Below are 21,299 nucleotides of genomic sequence, written 5' to 3'. Positions count from 1 at the left end.
AAAGAGTGCTCCAAACATAATTACATATTTTATTATCATCCATTTTGGATCATTCAAGCCAGGATTCTCTTCCAATTTTACTGCAAGTGACATATGAAATTAGCCCTGTTACTTTTTACCACTTTTGAGACTTTGCCCCATCATCTGTCACATGACTTTTCATGGGAGTGAACTTTGTTCTATCCAATGAATTATAATCTCCAAGAAGGTGGGGAGATTTCTTTTTACTTCTTTTGTATTCTCCAAGCACTTGGTACATGCTCTGCACACAGTAAATGCTCAATAAACGTTTGTTGACTTTTACTGAATATAGTAACTATATTAGTTTACTAGGGCTACCGTAACTAAATACCACAAACTAGATGGCTTAAACCACAAAAATTTACTGTCTCACAGCTCTGGAGGCTACATCTGAAATTGAGGTGTTGGCAGAGTTGGTTCCTTTGGAGGGCTCTAAGCAAAGGATCTGTTCCAGGCCTGTTTTGTGAATGGCTGACTTTTTGTGTCTCTTCACAGTACCTCCCCCTGTACGTGTCTGCCTCTGTCCCCCTTTTCACGATGACATCAGTCATATCGGATTAAGACCCACCCTAATGACCTCATCTTAACTAATTATATCTGCGATGACCCTCTTTCCCTATAAGGTCAAATCCTGAGGTACTTGGGGTTAGGACTTCAATACATGAATTTGAGGCCAGGGCGGACACAATCCAACCCATAATAGTGAATTCACACAGAATTATAAAATATTTTTAGTGAAAAGAAGCCTTAAACATCATTTACTTTGCCTACTTGATACCTGAATTCTCTCTTACTCCAAGCCAAGAAGAACATTTAGGGTTTTAATATTGTTGGAAACAGGATTTTAGGGTTGCTTTGTTTTTTAACATGTCTATGTGTGCTTTTCAGAATGGTTCCCACTGTCTAAACCTCAAAGCCTTCAGCATGTCTGGAACAGGTAAGCACCACCCTGGAAAGCCTATCTTTCAGCAGGGTTGGAAGGGACATTTTCCTGGACCTCAAGTCTACTGAGCACCTCAATCTGCAGGCCCTGGGCCCCAGGAAGATGCCTCTGAGAGAGCCAGCCACCTGTGAGTTAGTTTTTCTCTATGAACCATTTTACATTCACTGAGAGTTGTCATTAAAATTGTTTTGTGCCCCTCAACCATGCCCGAGGCCTTGAGAATGAGGGAGTGTTGGCCTGCAAGAAAACCTAGTGGGTTTATTATTCTCTGACACAGAGAAACCAAATAACATCACTGAGTGGCTATTGGAGGGGGTTGGGGGAGCTTGATTCATGGAGGTCATGCTTTCCCAGGCCCTCTCTACGCAGTCTCGCTCAGACCAGGGCAGACTTTTATTACCAGCTTTCAACAAATCCCTAGTTTCTTTTGCAAAGTAAAACAGATAATAGAGACATTCCCGGAATAGTTAGCTAACTAAGCCATGCCAAGCAACCTCAGGGCTAAGAAGAACTCAGTGTTTTCGGACAATGACCAATTACAATAACCAGTATTATTTGATCTGAGAGTAATTAGCCAAGGCTCTGTTCTTTTTGCTTCAGTGAAGAGGCAAAAAGGGCAGTGAGGAAAACATCAGAGACAGGGGAAACGAGCTCAAATGTCAAAGAAAAACACACTCTCGCAGGTGGGGAGATGGGGAAGAGATCCCAACTGAACATTCGAATGTTGTTCTTCCCTGAAAATGTGGTAGAGTTTAACTCAACACAATTTTGTTTGATTTCTCCAGACTTAGTGTTCATGCGCCTCAGAAGGCCTCCGCATAGAGTGACTATCAGAGCACAAAGAGTAGCCTAGGCCAGAACGTAGAACTCTGGATTCCCGCGGGGTCTCTTAGTGGGAGGGACGCCCCCGCCCCCATCAGGATGTCTGCACGCTCCATATTTATTTTCAAACACACTGTACTGCCTGCAAGTCCCTGCTGTTTTGGAGACAGGCTCCCGGAACTGCTGTTCCTTTCTTTCAAAATGTGCAAACTTTCTCTTCCCAGCATAGTCAGGTAACCCCTAGCTAGGCATATTTGTATTTTAGCATTGTCTGGTGGCTTCCTTCCATTTCACTATTGGCTAACCATTTAACTCCAAACCTGCAAACCACCTTAACGCCCTGTGCAGCTGCTGCTGGCACTGTCACATGGCAGAAGACAGCGTCGCCAGCCTCCTGCTATCGTCCCACCAGCCCTTCCTTCTAGGGCTGAGCAGGACTTGAATTAACTGAATATCCCTCTGACTTTTCCCACCACGTGCAACACCCAGCACCTCTGCCCGTTGCCTGGCTCCCAGTAATACCTCTGTCTTAGCTCAGACTTTTGGCTTCTCACTCAGTTTGTCAGAGCAAGGAGTAATGTCTGGAGCTGTGCGGTCGAGTACAGTAGCCACTAGCCACATGTGGCTATTTAAATTTAAATTAATTAAAATTAAAATTCAAGCTGTTCCATTGCACTAGTCAAATTTCAAGGGCTCAAAGGCCGCATGTGAGTAGTGGCTACCCTATTGGACAGGGCAGAAATAAAACATTTTTTTCATTATGGAAAGTTCTGTTGGATAACACTGGCCTAGGTTACTACACAAGACCATTCTTGGCTCTGGAAAGGTCTTTGGCATTGACAAAGGACTAATGTTAGCGGGGATGTCTGCTATGCTGCCTATGTTATTCCATTTATTCCTCTCAAATCTCATTCCCATTTTAAAGAGGAAGAAACTGAGGCTCAAAGAAGTTAAGAAACTCGGCCAAGGTCGTCAAGCTAAGTGATAGGACCAGAATTCATCTAGTACCCAGGGCTCTGTGGCTTTGTCAGTTGAGTCAGGTTGTAAGTGTGATGAGTGAAGAGCAGCTGAGATGCCACTGGCTTTTCTACAAGGTTTTAGCCGAGGTGCACCAGATCTGTGCAGGGCGATAAATGCCCTCCAGGGCCTGGGGTTTGTCTGGGGTATGATGGTGGCCCGGTTAACGTGTATACACTCACATGATAGACAGATTGGGAAATTACAGCTTCCTTGATGTTGTTTCTCCCTAGTGTTGGATACATTTCATACTGAGTGTGTCCTAAATTGACAGCATTAAAGAAGTACCCACTCTCCTGAAACAACAAAAAAAAGGTCATTCTTGGAAAAAAGAAAAACGAAGATATTTGAATAAAGCCTGCAGCTTAGTAAATAGTATTGTGCCAATAATAATTCTTAGTTTTGATCATTTTACTGCAGTTAGGTAAAATGTTAACATTAGGGGAAGCTGGTGAAATATGTAAGATCACTCTCTGCATTATGCCTGCACATCTTCTGTAAACCTAAAATTACTTCAAAATAAAAACAAATTGAAAAAGAATGTGCCCACCTCTATCCCTGCTTTTTTCTCTTTCTATGGCTCTACGGGAAAACAACAAAGAGCCCAGTTGAACTCACAGTGACCAGCCTTGTGCTACAAACAGAAAAAGCCTTTCCACTGTCAAGGTCGATATCAGGCAGCAATGGCAGTAGGAGATTTTTATACTCAGAAGCAGGTTGTGCTGTTGCCTCAGGTTCCTGAGAACCACCAGGTTTTAGATGTGTGGAGTAATGGGCTAGGTGATGGTGCTTTACACAACCACAAAGCCTGAATTTTATTTTTTTTCTCATAGGTTGTGTTGCTATTCTAGACTTCTAAAATTAAATGTGGATGTCCTCGCACCCAGCACCTCTTTTAGAGTCAATTTACAATTTTAGCCTTTCTTTACAACTCATCTAAGCGACAAGGCCCGTGGCAGTTGAGGTCAGCTGGAATGACTTTGTTTTCCTTGCATACAGAGACAGGAACTCTCCTGGGTTGCTGGTGGGAATGGAAAAGGATGTTCTTAATAAAAAATGTTAACATGTTATATATTCTTCAACCTGGGAATTTCAATTCTCAGAAGGTATACTAAGAAAATCATCACAAAAGTACACAAGGATTTCTCCTTGAGGATATTTGTCATAGCATGATTTTAATAGTAGCCCCGCACACCCTAACAAAAAGAAGAAAAAACTTCAATACGTGGCTGGCTATGTAGATTATGGCATGTCTACATAATGGAATGCTACACAGCCATTAAAATTATGTCCTAGAAAGCTAATCCAAGTCCTGGGAAAGTGATCAAGATAGTCAATGGAAAAATTTTGTTAAAACATGTAGAGTATGATCCCATTTTTAGGTAAAACAAAAAAAATCAGCATAAAAATAAAGGACTAAAGAAAAAAAATGAACATGAAAGCAATGGTGATTCTCTTTGAATGAAGGGAGTTATCTAAGAGAGAGAGAAGTGTTTCAATTTTTTTCTCTGAATTTTTTAAGCATCCTACAACAAGTAGAACAATGGAACACTTCTCACTTCTTGAAATGTTACTAGAAGGAGAGTTTCACCAGGGGACTCTTTGTCTTTATTAACAGACTCTCATTAATTGGGCAGGTGTATTCTCTTAACTCTGTGAGATACTTCAGGCATGTTTGGTCGCTACCATCACAAGCCTGACAAGTAATATTTATTAACATTCAGCCTATATGGAAAGGCGCTGGTAGGCAAATGAACATTTGTGGTATTTGCTTTTCATGCCAACTTTCATATCGAAAGTAGAGGTTGTAACCAGTGAAGAACTGTTCTAGGAGGAGTTAGAGTGGGTCTCAAATTATAGCAATAAAGATAGTCCAGAGTAAGCAAGACTGGAGATGGCAGAAAGAAGCAAAATGATACCAGCATGGAGAAAAAATGATCATTTGTGCCCAAAGAAGCAGCATTTGTGTTCCTGGGGCTCTTTTTTTCAGCTCCCAAATAACAGTGCAATATGCCAACAGCAAGAGATTACTCGGGCACTTGTCCAGGTTGGGAGACCCCACTGCGAGCTGCTTACTAAGTAAAGGCTTATATTCAGGAGGGCACGGATTTGGTTTACACGAGGAAAATCAACATGAAATTGGCTCATAGAAGGAAAAGACTTCACTTGTATGCTTTGCCCTGGTCACTGCCTCTGCCAGCTAAGGAGCAGGGGAAGTGGGTGGTAGCAGTCATAGTTTGGAGGCCATGGGACTGAAACAAATCCCAACACCACTAGAAGCCTTTTGGGAAGGGTGGGGGGTGGGTTAGGTACTTGAAGAGGAAAGTCCTAGAAAAGGAGTCCTATCACCGATCAGTACCTACTCTCCTTTCAGTTTTCTGGTAAAAGTGGCCTGTTCTCCCTGTGTTCCTACTATCCTGGTGGGCTCCTTCAGCTTTTCTTGGCTTCCCCAGCTATCTGACATAAACACAGTCTAAATAAAAACAGTAGGCGTGCCGTGCTAACACCAGTTCAAAACAGGCTCTGTAGCCTTCCTTATCCAATCAGATTGCAGCTCCTAAACCTCTTCTACAGAGGAATTCTGTAACAATTCAACTATGAGCCAATGGGTAGGGGTATGCAGAGAGAACAAATCACTGATTAGGGTGGGAATGTGGAGGTGGGTGCTGATGGAGGCTTTGCCCCCTCCTCACCATAACCACCTACCCACCCACCCCCACCCCCTGGGAATTCGTAGAGGGGGTTCAGGACCCAAGTTTGGCATACATCGCTCCCCACTACCCTATAGCAAGAGTGAACCAACAACAATCTTTTCACAAGATTTTCCCTGAATCTCCTTCCAGAGCGACACCAGGCCCTAGCGATTTGTACCAGCTTCCTCACACAAACCCTATTTAATCAGCCCAGAAAACCTACACCTGGGCAGGGCACCCATACCGACCAGACCGTCTTTAGGCCTCTAGTTACTAAGCAGGCCTTTGCCCTAGATTCTCTTGTCTCCTAACTGGCCTGGAAATTTGCAAGGACTGGGGATTTACAAATTTTTTTTTAAATGTATAAAGCAATTACATCTGAGTTTGAGGGTAAAGTTCCCTGTTTGTAGAAACAGTTTTATGTCATGGGAATTAAATACCTGAAAGTTTCTTATGTAAATCCTATGCAAAAAATTAGGCAAATTACCACTCTGGGCCAAGACTTCCAGCCTCACTGCATCACAGAAGGGGAAGGGTATCAGTTCTTTGTTGCTTCAGGTTAGTATGTATATTTGACATTAAATAAGCCCATCTATTTTTGTTTAATTGAGGATTTGCATGGCCATGCAATTTAATTCTGAATGTCAGACATTAGTCCTGTGGTTAATTGCCTGCTGGGATCTGCAGTTTTCTGTCTTGTGGCTTTCCACTTGTAAACCCTTCTGTGGGCTCTAGAGATGGGTGTATGTACTTAAACGATTGGCGCTAGATTAGCAAAGACTTTCAAACATTATAAGTAAATAGGAAACAAGAAGACCCACAAGGCCTGGAGGATTAGCCCCTGCAACCCTTCATAGCTTCAAATCTGGCCCCTCGCCCCTTCTTTGTCTAGACCAGCCAACTGGTCTTTCTTCCTTTAAACTCACTCTTCTCCCTCCCACCCCAGGGTCTGTAAGAGCACCACAGATCTCTACCTACATCCCCTACCCCAATTCCTCAGCTTTCAGCTCAAATACGGAAGCCTTCCCTGACTAGCTCCTCCCACTCTTAGTCAGGTATCTGGGCCTTTTTCTTCACAGTTGTACTTATGCATTTGTATGATAATTTGATGTGTCTGACCCCTCTACCAGACCAAGCTGCCAGAGGGCAGAGTCTTCCCTGTATCTCTCAGAGGTAGCCACCTCTCAGGATATAGTTGCTCAACTGATGGATTTATGCATCTCCAGATTTATAATTCAACATGAGGTCAAGTTGAGGATCTGTCCTTACTGTAATTTGGGTACTTAATTATCTCCCTTCCTATGCTCCTTCTCATGGAGAACCAAAAGAGCATTTTGGCTAATAACCCTGGGAATTGAGCTTCAGAAACACTATACACAAGGGCATTTTCCACCCAAGCTTTATCCTCCAAAATTGCCTCTCTTCCTCTTCCCCTTCCAGAAGTCAACGCTTGCTGCCCTTGGAGCATATTCCCAATCAGGGCTTTCTGCTTGGTAGAGGCTGCTGTGTCCCTCAAAGAGGAATCCCAAAGTCTATATTTCTGCTCCTATAATTATACTCCTGGGTCATTTATGTATATATGGTGCCAGAGACACTATGGAGGCTGGGAGTGGGGGTAGGCCCTGAATGATAGAACAGTGAGATTTTTTTTCTCCCTTCTTTAGTAACTGGACAGGTAAGAGTTTCAGTGTGGGGGTTATTTTTCTCCTCGCCATCATCTTTACTAATTCCAGTATATTTGGGACCTGCTTCCAGCCATCTCCTTTTCTTTATTTTTCTTCTTTCCTCTTTCATGTATCAGAAAGGAGGCCTCTGGAGAAACTCTCTTCTCTGCTACTTTCTCAGGTTGGGCAGAATTCCCGAAGCTGAAGACCTGGCCTCACAAATGCTGAAAGGCTTTCCCAGAGACCGCGTCTCCGCCCAGGAAGCCCTGGTGCACGATTATTTCAGCTCCCTGCCAGCTCAGCTGTATCAGCTTCCTGATGGTGAGTGAGGGAGTGTGTGCATGTGTGCGTGTATATATACACATGTTGGTCTCGATGTCTAAGCGTTTCCTCTGAGCACTGGAGAATCGTTGAATTTAAAACCAAACAGGAGCCTGGAGGTCAATTTGCCCAGGAGGAGCACGGTGGGACCCTATCTGGCTTGAGTGTTGCGTGAGATTCTCTAAAACGCAAAAGCGCTGTTGGATTGAGGTGACACAGGCTTCTTTGTAATGATCTAAACACTTCCCATTTGCACACTTACACTTCAAAATGAGATGAGATGAAGGTTGCCTCTGAGTTTACTTTCACTAGCATCTGCCAGGAAAAGCAAAACCAAAGCTTCTAACAACCCCCTTCTCTCTTTCCATAGAGAGTAAGATGAGAGGTGACATGGATATGTCAGAGAGGAGAGCTGGGCCTGTCTGGATTGGCAATCTGACGCTGCCACGGGAAGTCCCGGGGCGGGGCGCTGCGGGGAGGGGAGCATCCTCCCGGGCCGAACGCCCACGGGAAACACAAGTTACCCTGAAATCAGCTTAGCTGCCTGGGCCTGAAGTCATCCTCCAAATCTGAAATCTGCTGAGGGATCATGTGGCTGGAGCTCTCCTCATGTTTCTCAGAATGTGGCCAGGAAGGGCTATGCGGAGGATGTGGGCGTGCGGTCACCGCCCGGGCTGTTTGGGGGAGACTGTCTTTAGGTGGGGTTTCTTTGAAAACACCCACCATTCAACAGAAAACATGTTTTAGAAGTCCTAAGCTGGAGAGAAGAAAGCTAACAAGGAAGGCCTACAGACTCAGACTGGGAAGAAGTTACTGAAATGGGATGGGGAGCTTCTGCCCAAGATCCTTGGACATATGGTCTGGCCAGAGTCTCCAGGGTCTACAAATGCAGCATCGCTGTATCTAAGACATTGTCCTGCAACAGCTCAAAGCTCTTAGTTTGGGATTTCTTGAGGTATCTTATTATTAAAGTGAGTCATTTAGGATCTCCAAAAATAAACAGAATCACACAACTGGGGTTAATGTGTCTTACTTAACCTTGTGAGAAGAGTCAGTCATCAGTATTTATTAAGTTGCCATTAAGTGTCAAGAATATATTAAGTGCTATAAAAATTGAGGAAAAAAAGACGCTTGTCCTTGACCTCAAGGATCCCACGGTGTGGGAGGAAAAGAGGGTGAGGAAGAGGAAACAGGGCACCCTCATACACATATTAGCACAAATCATATCTAAACAGCTACAGTCTGTGCATAATCAGCTGCAGATGTTCAGAGAATATGTGTTTGCTAAAGGCAATTCTTTGGAGGAACTAGAATAAGTCAAGTGAGATGGATTAGACTGGAGGTGAATCTGGAGTGGAATTTGAAAGGAGGGAAGGGACAGGGTTTGGCATATGGGTGGAATAAAAAGCATTCCAGGAGACGTATAATTCTTACTGGTTCCCTCCTGGTCCCTCACCCCCTGCTTCATCCCACCACCTCCCTCACTCCCATCCCATTCCCTCCTCCCAGTCTGAGCCTGTGGATCTCTCTTTGTTAGCTTTTTCTCTCAGGCTTAGGACTTCTCACCGCCACTTCAGGCAAGTATACGAGCTTGGGTGTACACACACACACACACACTCTCTCTCACGCTCTCACACTCTTCTCTCTCCACTTACAGAAACTTCTCCCATTGGCCCTCCTCCAGGATCTATTATTCTACATACAGAGAACTGCTGGGATCTTCAAAGTTTTCTGAGCATCAGCTTTTGTCTGATGAAGGGTAATTAGGAAGAAACAACCACTGTCCAAATGGATGTGTTGTTAGAAACTTGAGTTTTGATTTTTCCTGGCCATCTGAAACAAAGCCACCAACAGAGGGGCCCCGCTTGCATGTGTGCGCACACACATGCATGTATGAGAGAGAGATCGATCTGTATTCCTCCTCTGTTCACCCGGCTACAGAACCCAAATCTACTTTGACACTTTTAGAAAAATGAAAAGATGGAATCTTGCAGGAGGCTGCCTGTGCTTGGGTGGGGGGGGGGGGCGGGGAGACGAAGAGCACTCACAGCAGGAGGGAAGTTGACTTTTCTTTATACATATAGGGGTTTTTCCATGCAGAGTTTAAATTATGCCTGATAAAAGGAGTTTCATGGATGTTTCAGGTCTTTCAAATTCTCCTGGCTTCCTCCCAATTAAATGAGGTTTGTCAAAGCCACGGGGCTCTGCTGCTGCTGCCTGGGCCGACAAGCACTTCCTGCAGCGACATCTCAAATCCCCGAGGGAGAAGATGAAAGGGCCAGTGCCAAGAGACAGGGGAAGGGGGGCGGGTTGGGGTTCGTGTGTGTATGTATGTGTGCATGTGGGAGGGGGTGTGGGTAGGTTTAGAGACAGACCGACAGATGGGACTTGGGACAAGTAGACAGGGAAAGCAAACCTGCCAGGAAAATTGGAAAGAAAAATAGAGGAAAAGAGAGAAGCAGCTGGGGCCAGTTTGTGTACCTTGACAAGAGTGGCCTTTGCCAAGGGCACATCCTCTAAGGGATGCATTCCCTTGGTCTGGCAGTACCCGCCGACTTTTTTATTGCCCATTGCCATGAGCCTTCATTAAGAGCCTCCTTTGCAGACAGGGAACACCAACCAGTTATAGTTCCCGACCAGTAGAGACGCAGAATCTATATCTACATCCCTGGTGGGTTGCCCCAGGCATAAGAATTGTGCAAAAATAAGACATGCTCTTTTGAGTGGTTTGTAAAGAGAGTTTCCCTGCCATAATTATGCAAGAAATTTTGCTCTCTGGTGACAATTCAATATGGAGTGATTTAGGGGCTTATATTTATATCATTTTATTATTCTGGTTGCAGGATAACAAAGTTGTCACTTTAAAATATATTCTGTTTCCCCTTTGATCTGGGAGATGCCAGCTCTTACTGTCTGCCCTCTGAAGAAGACAATTTAAGCATGAAACCCGTGGGTGGGAAATATGTGAAGAGCAGAAGGACAGCCTAAACCCCAGTGGAAGAATGACATAGATATGCTCCCCCAAATGCAAGAATTGCTCACATCCATCCATGTCTATTTTCACAAAGCCTGCGAAGTCCTGAGCAACCCTTTCTCCAGGTCATGAAGTACGCTTATGGCCAATGGAAATCAGAGGGTTACTTGCCATGAAAATCCAGGAATTCCAGGATTAGTTCCCCTTTGGAAAGAACTCTGAAGTGGAGAAGCGTGAATATTAGAATGGCAAGCATGTGGGAACTTCTGCCCAGGGCTGACGTTTTCCCTTATTGACTCCTGAACACCTGAAGAAACATTTGTTGAAGGAGAAATTATGGGGAGTCTCTCTCAAAACACACCAACACCAAGCTAATTGCTTTCGCAGATGGCCAGGGAGACGCTCTTCTCACGCAGTCGCGGGCCTATGGCCACGCTTGTGGTCCTCAAGGCTGAGCCAGCAGAGCAGGACGTCAGCTGGGGCAGCGAGGACCTAAAATTAGGCCCTTGGCAACTCCCTAATCTTAGCTGCAGTTTCAGCTTCTTCGTTTAATTCCCTTTGCCCTCAGCTTGAACTTGGGCTCTGGGAAAGGAGCACTGTTTAATGATTTTGGGGTGGGGGAAGTAGAAAATCATTAAGCTGCCCCTTGTAGAAACTGGCTCCACTCCGTTCTTACAGGGGGCCTTCCAAATGTTACCCTTGGAGAGTTAAGACTGATTTTGGAAACCTGCCATTTTGAACCACAGACACTGATCCACAAAAGTATTTTTTTTTAATCTAGGGCAGTAAATGCCACGTGATTTAAGAGTCTGGTCCTTAAGCCTCAGTCCTTGATCCTCAGGACATCAAAGGCTGTCTCTCTCTGTGGCTGGTCCCATTTTGCTTTCCAAATCCCAGGCTGAGTCTTTCCCATTCTTTCCTGGGCTAAACCCCTCTTCTCCTTTAACACAGGTTTCAGCATCTTGGGGGAGAAAAATCCTAAAACTTAAAAGACTGCTATTGTTTCACAAGTAATTTTGCAAAAAACAATTTACCAGAGTCCTTCTTGTCATACTTGTAGGGATGGAAAAAGGCATGACATTTACCCCAGCCCTTCATCACACCACCGTAGTGTCTATACTCTGGTAGGTCTTCAGCAGGCTTACTGATATTGCCATTAAAATCTTAGTAATGTTTTGTTTTGCTCCAAAAAAAGAACATCAGACTTTCTTTTAATATTATCTCTTTAATATTCAATATGTTTGAAGATCCCTTGATATCACTTTCCCAAGTTCACTCCTCTAGGCTGAACTTCTTTGACCTTCCCTCCACCCCCAAATACAGGTTCTGTTTCTCTCACTCTTTCATGATTTTGTTCCATGATTCTATTCTGAACCTGTTGCAATTATTGAGCTTATCTCTGAGACAATGGACCCAACAGAGACTCGGTTTCCTAACATAGTTGAAGAGTTATGTTCCAGTTCATTCATCAAAGATTTGTAGAGCATCTATTCGGTGTGATATTGAGGGGTGCAAAAATGAACTAGTTGTGGACCCTGTCTTCAAAGAGCTTACAATCCTTAAGGAAATGAGACAACTATCAAAACAGCTCCAGATCAACTGTGAAATGCTCTTGCTGCTCACAGGAGGTGAGATTAACTCTGGCTATGGGGGTGAAGGATAGCTTTGTGAGTGGGCCATGAAAGATGGTGGGGTCTGGGTGGCTGGGGAGGAAGAATATCCAGGGAGAAGAATGGCAGCCTCAACTTATCACCATCTAACATTATTCTGAAGGTCTCTCTTAAAAAAAAAAAAATAATGGCACAATTCTGACTTAAGTTTCATCCTGATTGTTACTCCTTATCATTATTATATGTCTTCTTGCCTTAATTTAAACAATCTTTAAGACTTCCGGGCAAGATGAAAGTGTGGGTAGATACACTTTGCCTCCTTGTACAAACAAAAAAAGGACAACACATTTAAAAACAAAAAATAACCAGAACTGCCAGAAAATCAAACTGTATGGAAGACCAACAACCAATGAGTTAAAGAAACATTCATTAAGACTGGTAGGAAGGGTGGAGACAGGCAGCCTGGGCAGAGAGAACACACGGCAAGGCAGCAACTAGAGGACTGGGCAGGCAAGGCTGTAGCTGGTGGACCAGAGTGGGCAAGGCAGTGACTGGGGGACAGGGCAGTCCCACATTTGCATGCAGATACACTGGGAGGAACAACAGGGGAGCAAGACAGACCATGAAACCCAAGGTTCCAGTCACCACAGGTTTTTATAGCCAGAGGTCTGAGGCAGGGAAATAAAGCCTCAGACCTCTGGCTATAAAAACCTGTGGTGATTGCGGCGCTGGGATAAACTCCCAGCCTCACAGGAGTGTTTGTTGGAGAGACCCATGGGGTCCTAGAGCATACACAAACCCACCCACCTGGGAATCAACACCAGAAGGGCCCAATTTGCTTGTGGATAGTAGGGTAAGTGACTGGAAGCCAGCAGAGAGCCAAGCAAATGACATTGTTCCCTCTCTGACCCTTCCCCTACATACAGCACCACAACACAGCTACATGGGTTGCCCCACCCTGGCGATACCTAAGGCTTCACCCTTAATAATGTGACAGGCCCACTGAAACAAAAAAAATATGGCCCAAATGAAAGAACAGATCAAAGCTCCAAAAATAGAACTAAGCAATGAAGAGATAGTCAACTTATCAGATGCACAGTTCTAAACACTGGTAATCAGGATGCTCACAGAAATGGTTGAGTATGGTTGCAAAATAGAGGAAGAAGTGAAGGCTATGCAAAGTGAAATAAAGAAAAATATACAAGGAACCAACAGGGAAGGGAAGGAAACCAGGACTCAAATCAATGATGTGGAACAGAAAGAAGTAAACATTCAACCAGAACAGAATGAAGAAACAAGAATTTTTAAAAATGAGGAGAAGTTTAGAAACCTCCAGGACCACTTTAAACATTCTAACATCTGAATCATAGGGGTGTCAGAAGGAGGAGAGGAAGAGCAAAAAATTGAAAACTTATTTGAACAAATAGTGAAGGAGAACTTCCCCAATCTGGCCAAGGAAACAGACTTCCAGGAAGACCAGGAAGCTCAGAGAGTCCCAAAGAAGTTGGACCCAAGGAAGCACACACCAAGGCACATCATAATTTTATTACCCAAGATTAAAGATAAGGGGAGAATCTTAAAAGCAGCAAGAGAAAAATGAGACAGTTACCTACAGAGGAGTTCCCATTAGACTATGAGCTGATTTCTCAAAGAAAAACCTTACAGCAATGAAGGGGATAGAAAGAAGTATTCAAAATCATGAAAGGCAAGGATCTACATCCAGCAAAGCTATCATGTAGAATGGAAGGGCAGATAAATTGTTCCCCAGATAAGGTAAAGTTAAAGGAGTTCATTATCACCAAGCCCTTACTATATGAAATGTTAAAGGGATTTATCTAAGAAAAAGAAGAATATCAAAACTATAAACAGTAAAATGACAACAAACTCACAACTATCAACAACTGAACCTTAGTTAAACAAACTAAGAAAACAACTAGAATCACAGCAATGGATCACATGGAGGGTTATCAAGTGGGAAGGGGGAAGGGGAAAAATGGGGGGAAAGGTACAGGGAATAAAAAGCATAAATTGTAGGTATGAAATAGGCAGGGGGAGCTTAAGAATAGTATTGGAAATGGAGAAGCCAAAGAACTTATATGTATGACCCATGAACATGAACTAAGGGGAGGGGAATGCTGAGGGGAGGGGCACAGGGCAGAGGGGAGTAAACGGGAGAAAAAAATGGGACAACTGTAATAGCGTAATCAATAAAATATATTTAAAATACAATCTTTAACATGGATTAGTGAAATTTAGTTTAGCTCTTTGTATGCTTATGATATCAAACCATTCAATGTATTGTTTTTATTGTCAAGTCTATTCCAAATTTAATTTTTTGTCCTCTTAGAAGCCAGGTTTCGAGGGTTAGGGGTGGTAGGAAGAGTGGAGGTGGATTCTGAGCCGGGTCTCTCGGCTCTGTTCTGCTTCTAGGAGTCTGTAACCTAACACAGACCACTCTTTCTACCTTTTAAATCCTTCATTAATCAGTGCTTAAGAAACAAGTTAGGAAGTGTCCTCCATTACACACCTCTTCACCTTGTATGCTTAGCGTTGCCCTCAGCTCATTCCAGTATATTAGACGAGATGTGAAGTTGAGACACAGCTTAAAGATGTTGCATAGAGTTGCGTTGCTAGGAAGTCTGGGTCAGCCAAGTCCCTCAGCCCCAGCAAGCCCTTAAATTGGTTAACTTTGTTAGCATGAAAGAGTCTCCAAGTAAAAACGAACTCTTCAAGAAAGAGTTAGACCGTTCCAATGGGAAAGGATCTTAGAGACTTGTTATTCCGTATCCTCATCATATAGATGAATCCCTAACACCCAGGAAAGAATAACAGTGGTCGCCATTTGTTGGGCATTGATGTGCTTTACCTAAATTCTTACTTAATCTATACCCTAACTGGTGAGGCTGGAGTTATTATCCTCATTTTACATATTAGAAAATTGAATTTGAAAGAGGCTAAGTAAATTGCTCAAAGTCATGCAGCTTGTATGTGCAAGAGCCATGATTTGACCTCAGACTGCCAAGCCTCTCTTCCCATTACATATGCTGCTAAGGGTCACATGGGAACTTAGTAGCAAAACGAAGACGGGAACCAAGATTTTGATTTCCATTCCCAAAACCTTTCCACTGTCTCGTACACTACCTCTGTTCATTTTAAAGCCTTCTGAGGAAAGAGTCCATGTGTCCCCTGGTAATATCTGACAATTCAGAGGGCTCAATTTTATGTTTAACAGACCCCTGACCTTTTGTCTTGGTTTTTTGTTCTCTTCTTTAATACACAGTCCCTCTTGGGTTTTTCGATTTCTTAATCAATGGTGATTTACTTTTTGTATCACTATAATTCATTCAATTTTATAATAAAAATCTCAGGGATCCAAAGGAAAATTGGTCAAAGGCATAAAATAGCAATTTCTTGCAAAGGAGAGAAAAAAAGAGCATATTAACACATAGTATAAATAGCCTTACTAGTGAATAAATAAATACAAATAACTGTTAAATCAGTTATTTTTTTCCCCTTAACCTAATGACTCCCAGTATTTGTGAGTTTGGGGCAAAATGATTCTCTGCTGATGGTGGTGTCAGTTGGGGAAATCTTCACAAAGCGCAATGACATACATATCAGGAGCCATACAAATGCTCACAGCCTTCAACCCGATACTTTGTTTCTTAGAAATTATACAAAGAAACAATTGAACAGAAAAAACAACCTAGATGCATAAAATGTTCGTTGCAGTGTTGTCTATAATTTTTTAAATTATAAAGTACAAATAAAAGAAACCATCTAAATATTCAACACTAGAGAACCAATTGAGCAAATGTTGGCATAGTGACTCAGCATACAGTACTACATAATCATTTCAAACAATTCACAAGAGTCTGTGGTAATATGGAAATATTTATGCTATGACATGAGCTAAAAGAAAGCAGGATACAAAAATTCCATGCTATCATGTGCCTGTGAAATGTACTATGCATATCAACAAAATGGAAACGATTATGGATAATTCTTTTTCCTTTTTCAAAGATTTTTTTTAATGTTGATGTTATATTGCCTCTATTGTTTAAAAGAATGAAGTATGACAAATTGTACAGGGAGTCTAAGTTTTGGAATGAGAGGTAAAGGATCTGAGTTTTCTCTTTTTTTTCCCCAATGTAAGATGATTATTGGCCTCCATAAACCTCAATTTCTCAACCTACATAGTGGGTTAATACTAGTTTCCTTTATCCCAGATTGACAGAATGTTTATTTTATAAAGCTTTTAACTCACTGTATGTAAGGGTTCATATAAATTTGGTCCCTGGGGGAATGAGAGGTGAGAAGAAGAGGAAAAGATAAATAGGCACTAATTAATTTTAAAAGGCAAGATCATCTGCTTTAATTGGAAATGTGTATGTGCTGTGCTCCTAGTCAGAGTTTTAAGTGCATTCCTTGTTAGTTAGCAACTTCAATTTAAAGTGCTGTGTGATCCTTTGGGCTTTGAAGATATGAAACCTATATGCATACACATGAGCTAAAATTACCGTGTACTCAGGAGGCTGTGTGCCCTCTGAATAATTAAATGCACTAAGCAACTCCAGCTGATGGATTGCTGATGTCTAAGAGTAGTGCGAAAACCACGTGACAGGAGAAATTATAAGACCTTTTGAAATAATGGTTTAATTTTCAAGCTTTCTTTTTAACTTGTGCTTTCTCTTTTAGCCATTGCAAGCAAGTAAAAGAGATTTGATTATCTTGTTTCCTGTGAAAGGTTATTTAGCTCCTCAATCCCATTAAGTCACTTTCTGCACTCCAGTGCACTGTGCCTTCACCGGGTTCTCAGCCCAGGAAGAGTAAATGGAGACACCAGGATCGGGTTTCTAAAGGAAGGAAAGTTAAAGCAAAGTTTGAAAGGGGTGACAGCCAACAGCCAGGAGCTTAGGAACTCAATTAGACTGAAAGACAACTATCTCATTATCTCGTTCCGAAATGATCTAAATACATAAGAATCTAAAAGTTTTAAATAAACTTGTCCTACTGACTGTCTAGATGACTGAATATCCCTTCTCAAAAAATTTTTAAACACCCACTTTCGTATTTATTTATTCTAAGCGCGAAGCAGCTGCGATAATTATGCTGTCAGATTCAGTAAGTTAATGAGGAGTCAGCCGAATGGAAGGTTTTGCATTTGTGAGATTGCTGCAGGAGAACTGCTCTGATGTTTTCTTCCTTCTTTCTTTTCCTCTTTTCTTCTTCCTTTTATTTTTCTTTCTTTTTTTTCCCCCTGTGAATTGGGATGGAAAGTCGGGCAGTCCATGGCCAGATTGGTTGGAATCCCTATGGTTAACTGGTTGCTTTCCCAGCCCTGTTCTGTCAGATAATCTCTCTCTCTCTCTCTCTCTCTCTCTCTCTCTCTCTCTCTCCATACTTGTTCCATCTCTCCCTCACCCCCTCTTTTTCCCTCACTCCCTCTCTTTTCCCCCTCTCCCTCCTCCCTCGTTCCTTGCTTTTGAGGAGCTGCTGCTTTTGAGGAGCAAGGAAGCCTGAGGGAAATCTTCATGCCTCTGTCCCCAAGGCAAAAGGACACTTCTCCCTGAAGGAAGTTTCCAAAATGGTTTGGACTTAAGTTGATCTGAGAGTAATCTGTGAAGTTTCTGCACTGTTTATTTTAGCTGTTTGAGTGTTTATGCTATGGAATGAGCTAAAAGGGAAGTAGAATATAAAATTGCATATCATAATGTACCTCTGAAAATGTATTATGCATATCAACAAACTTGATGCCTCTCCTTTCCAGCCTAGAAAATATGTACTTCCAAACCCAAGGAGTCAGGCAGGGCCACAGATTGTGCACTGTGTAAATCTAGGCCGAGTGAGGCGGAGCCCACATTGCCGGTTAATTTCTTCCCTTCAGGTGTGAGCAGCTTCCAGCAAGCATAATTATTAAGGCATTTAGGCTTTTGGTGCAACAAATCTAGAAATTTCTCTTTTTGTCAATTGTGCAATATTTACAGCAACCTAGGTTTGCACTGACTGTGAGCCTGGCAGAGCAATGCCCAACTGGAAAGGTGTCCTGAGCAGGGCTGGATGTGCTTTGTGACAATGTGGCTGTTGCCTCTTGCTGTTTTTCTCCGATCATGTCTGTGCTGATGCTTGTAACAACGGCTACTATCAGCTAAAAATGTATCATGTATTAGGAACCACCCAAGATGTTTTGTATATATCTTCTTCAAACTTAGTACAGTCTGCCAGGAAATTTTATTATCCCCATTTTGCAGATAAGCCCCTTAAAATGTTATCTCTTGGAGGTCTTGGCCCATAATTTTAGCATAGGAAGCACCCAGGAACAACATACTTAACAAATACAGGCATTTCTAAAAATACAGATAACCAGTACTCTGAACTAACCAAATACATGAATCAGAGGACAAATGTAATATATATATAATATATATGTATATATATATAATATGTATATTATATATGTATTACATATTACATATATATTTTGTTATATATAAAACAAAATTTATATAAATATATACATTTCAAAAATTTTCAAATTTACAGAAGTTGCACTTAGAGTCTATTCAAATAGATTGCCTAATATACCTAATGTAACTGACTTTGAAGCCTTCCAAAACATACCTAGCCCAGCATGATGCTCATTGCCTATCATCACTGGCACAAAAGTTCAGACTCCTTGGCTATATAACTTCCTTCACCATCTACTTTTCCAGCTTTATCGTATTATCTGCCTTGTTCTAACCATGCACGATTACTTGCAATTCTCTATTTTTAAAAAATGTTTTTTAATTGATTTTGAGAGAAAAAGAGATTGATGTGTTATTCCCCTTATTTATGCATTCATTGGTTGATGCTCGTATGTGTTCTGACTGGGTTCAAACCCACAACGTTGGAGTACTGGGGTAAAGCTCTAGCGGGGGAGTCTGACCTTTTGGCGTCTCTGGGCCACACGGGAAGAAGAAGAGTTGTCTTGGGCCCCACATTAAGTACATTGCAACACATAACCACATAGAAATCTCATAATGTTTTAAGTAAATTTACAATTTTGTGTTGGGCTGCATTCATAGCCATCCTGGGCCTCACGTGGCCCGTGGGCGGGGGGTTAGACACCCCTGCGACTGAGCTGCCGGGCCAGGGTCTCACTTGCAATTCTCTCCTTCTGCCATGCCTTTGCTTGTACTGATCTCTCAGCCAGAATTGTCCTTCCTCGAAGTCCTTGACCATGGACATTGTCATCCTTCAAGGCTCAGAGAGTCCTTGTCCATGCTTTTCCTGTGCTCCTTAGTAGACTCAGGAGAGGTGCTGTCATGCACCTCCCTTTTGACCCTTGTTTGTTAGTGTGTGTGTGTCTCCCTGTTCTATTCCTAATTTTACCATCTTCAACACCTAGCATAATGCCTTACGCAAGTGTTCATTTGGTAAATATGCATTGAAATGGATGGAATAAGGAGCCACTTGATAAATGTTAGTCGATTCAGTAAAGTGAGTTATCCATGAGTCAGTATAAATTATTCATGGGTAAGTGTGGCCCATGTTTTGACATCTCTTCAGGTGAGAAATATTATAAAAACATAAAAATATACCATGAAATCCCAGGAAATAATATGTTGATGGTTTTCTCTTTTTTTGCATACAGAGGAGTCTTTGTTTACAGTTTCAGGAGTGAGACTAAAGCCAGAAATGTATGACCTTTTGGCTTCCTACCGGAAAGGTCGCCACCCAGCCCAGTTTAGCAAATGCTGGTGAAAAGAAAAGGCAACATCACCATGCTCCTGCCAGGTAAGGGGACCCAAGAGAGAGACTCCTTAGGGACAAAACTGAAAGGCAATTGAGGCCAGAAGGCTGCCAAGCACCTCTGTTCTGCATCTGGCTCTTCATTCCCACTCTTGGGACAAGCGGCCTAACTTCTTGAGGCTGTGAAAAGAGGGTGACAACATGCGTCACCTGCCTGCCCCACTCCCAGAGCAGTGGTAAGGCTCCCAAGACAAAACACAAAGGTCTTTGTAAAGGTCTTCAGCTGACGTGAGGAATAAAAGATTACAACTGTCTTATTGTATTTCCTTAACTACAAAGTCTCCTCTGTCAGCCAATAGGACAAAATCATAGATCAGTGTGACCAGCTGTCCCCATTTGCTTGAGACTGAGGGTTGTCTTGGGAATATGGGACGTTCAGTGCTAAAACTGGTGCAGTTCCAGGATGCTTCGTCACTGTGGTGGTGCAAATTCCCACCTGACCTGCCTGCAGGTGCCACGGAAGACCTGGTTCAGAGTCTGGACCTGCGCAGGAGATGGTTATAGAGGCCTGTGAGAATCAGGTCATCACTACCCCAGGCTTCTTAGGCTACGCCTTATGCATGCAGGGGGAGTTCTGGGAACCAAAAGGGCCTGATGGACAGGCAGGAGCTGCCCACCAATGTCACAGACACAGCTGCTCTCATGGGTCTCCTCAACCAACCAAGGGTAGCCCGGCCTCCCCAAGTAATCCTGAGGAGGAAGAGGTGGGTAGAATTTCCCCAAAACTACCCTAACTGTAGTTCTGCTGGTAGGCACAGGAAGCCAGGCTGGACAACTCCAAAAGCTACCATAGTGCAGACCCCCTTGGATGTTACTAGAGCACTTCTCTCACTGGGCCTTCCATGGGGGGCAGAGGGAAAGTCATCTAAATAGAGGAAAGAAGGTGGGACCCATGCACGGAGCCAGCCAGCCCACTTTTTAGGTGACCCTGACTATATCCCAAGCCACAGACATTAGACTGTGATTTAGCCACCCATTTGGCAACTACAGCTTCCCGGTGCTTCCTCACAGAACTTTTGGGGCCCAGGTGGTCACCACTGGCATACCCCCCGCCCCCACGCCGCCGCATTGTTCCCAGGGCAGGATGCAGCTCTTCGCCACTTTGTCATGGCTCTCCCTTTGGCTGTTGATATTTAAAGACATGTACACATCTAGGAGTCTCCCTTCTGGATCTTCTAAGATCATTGTATTTAGAAATTTGGAAATTGTGATTTAGAATGATAGCTATTCCTCAGAGTTTTTTATGAAATACCTAAGTTTGTATTTTGACAATATACATGCAATTGGAATTACAATGGGCAATACAATAATGTAGAATTTCTCAAGCAGAATATATCCTAAAGCAGAGATTTTTACTGTGTAATTATGTCATTTTAAAACCCACTAGTTAGGAGAATAGAATTAGCTACATTCTATAAAGTGAAGGATTTGTGCTTCATA

The 21,299-nt window shown here is 42.8% G+C and overlaps 1 protein-coding gene across 2 annotated transcripts in view; it reads left to right on the top strand.

The window, feature by feature from the left end:
* The window catches only part of CDK15 (cyclin dependent kinase 15), an 83,532-nt gene extending 63,721 nt beyond the window's left edge, over positions 1 to 19,811 (top strand). The window contains exons 11-13 of one of the 2 annotated variants that reach the window (XM_054586207.1): positions 910 to 958; positions 7,342 to 7,481; positions 19,720 to 19,811. In XM_054586207.1, the coding sequence (XP_054442182.1) occupies positions 910 to 958; positions 7,342 to 7,481; positions 19,720 to 19,811 (281 nt within the window). Of the gene's footprint in view, positions 1 to 909; positions 959 to 7,341; positions 7,482 to 19,701 lie in introns of both variants that reach the window. The other variant, XM_054586206.1, reaches the window with a different exon arrangement.
* Positions 19,812 to 21,299: the final 1,488 nt, after the last annotated feature.

The sequence above is a fragment of the Pteronotus mesoamericanus genome, unplaced genomic scaffold, assembly GCF_021234165.1.
Source record: "Pteronotus mesoamericanus isolate MK-2021 breed Mesoamerican mustached bat unplaced genomic scaffold, CSHL_Meso_final contig_90, whole genome shotgun sequence".
NCBI lineage: Eukaryota > Metazoa > Chordata > Mammalia > Chiroptera > Mormoopidae > Pteronotus > Pteronotus mesoamericanus.
Note: the sequence above shows the minus strand (reverse complement) of the source record. Positions and strands in the feature narration are given on the sequence as shown.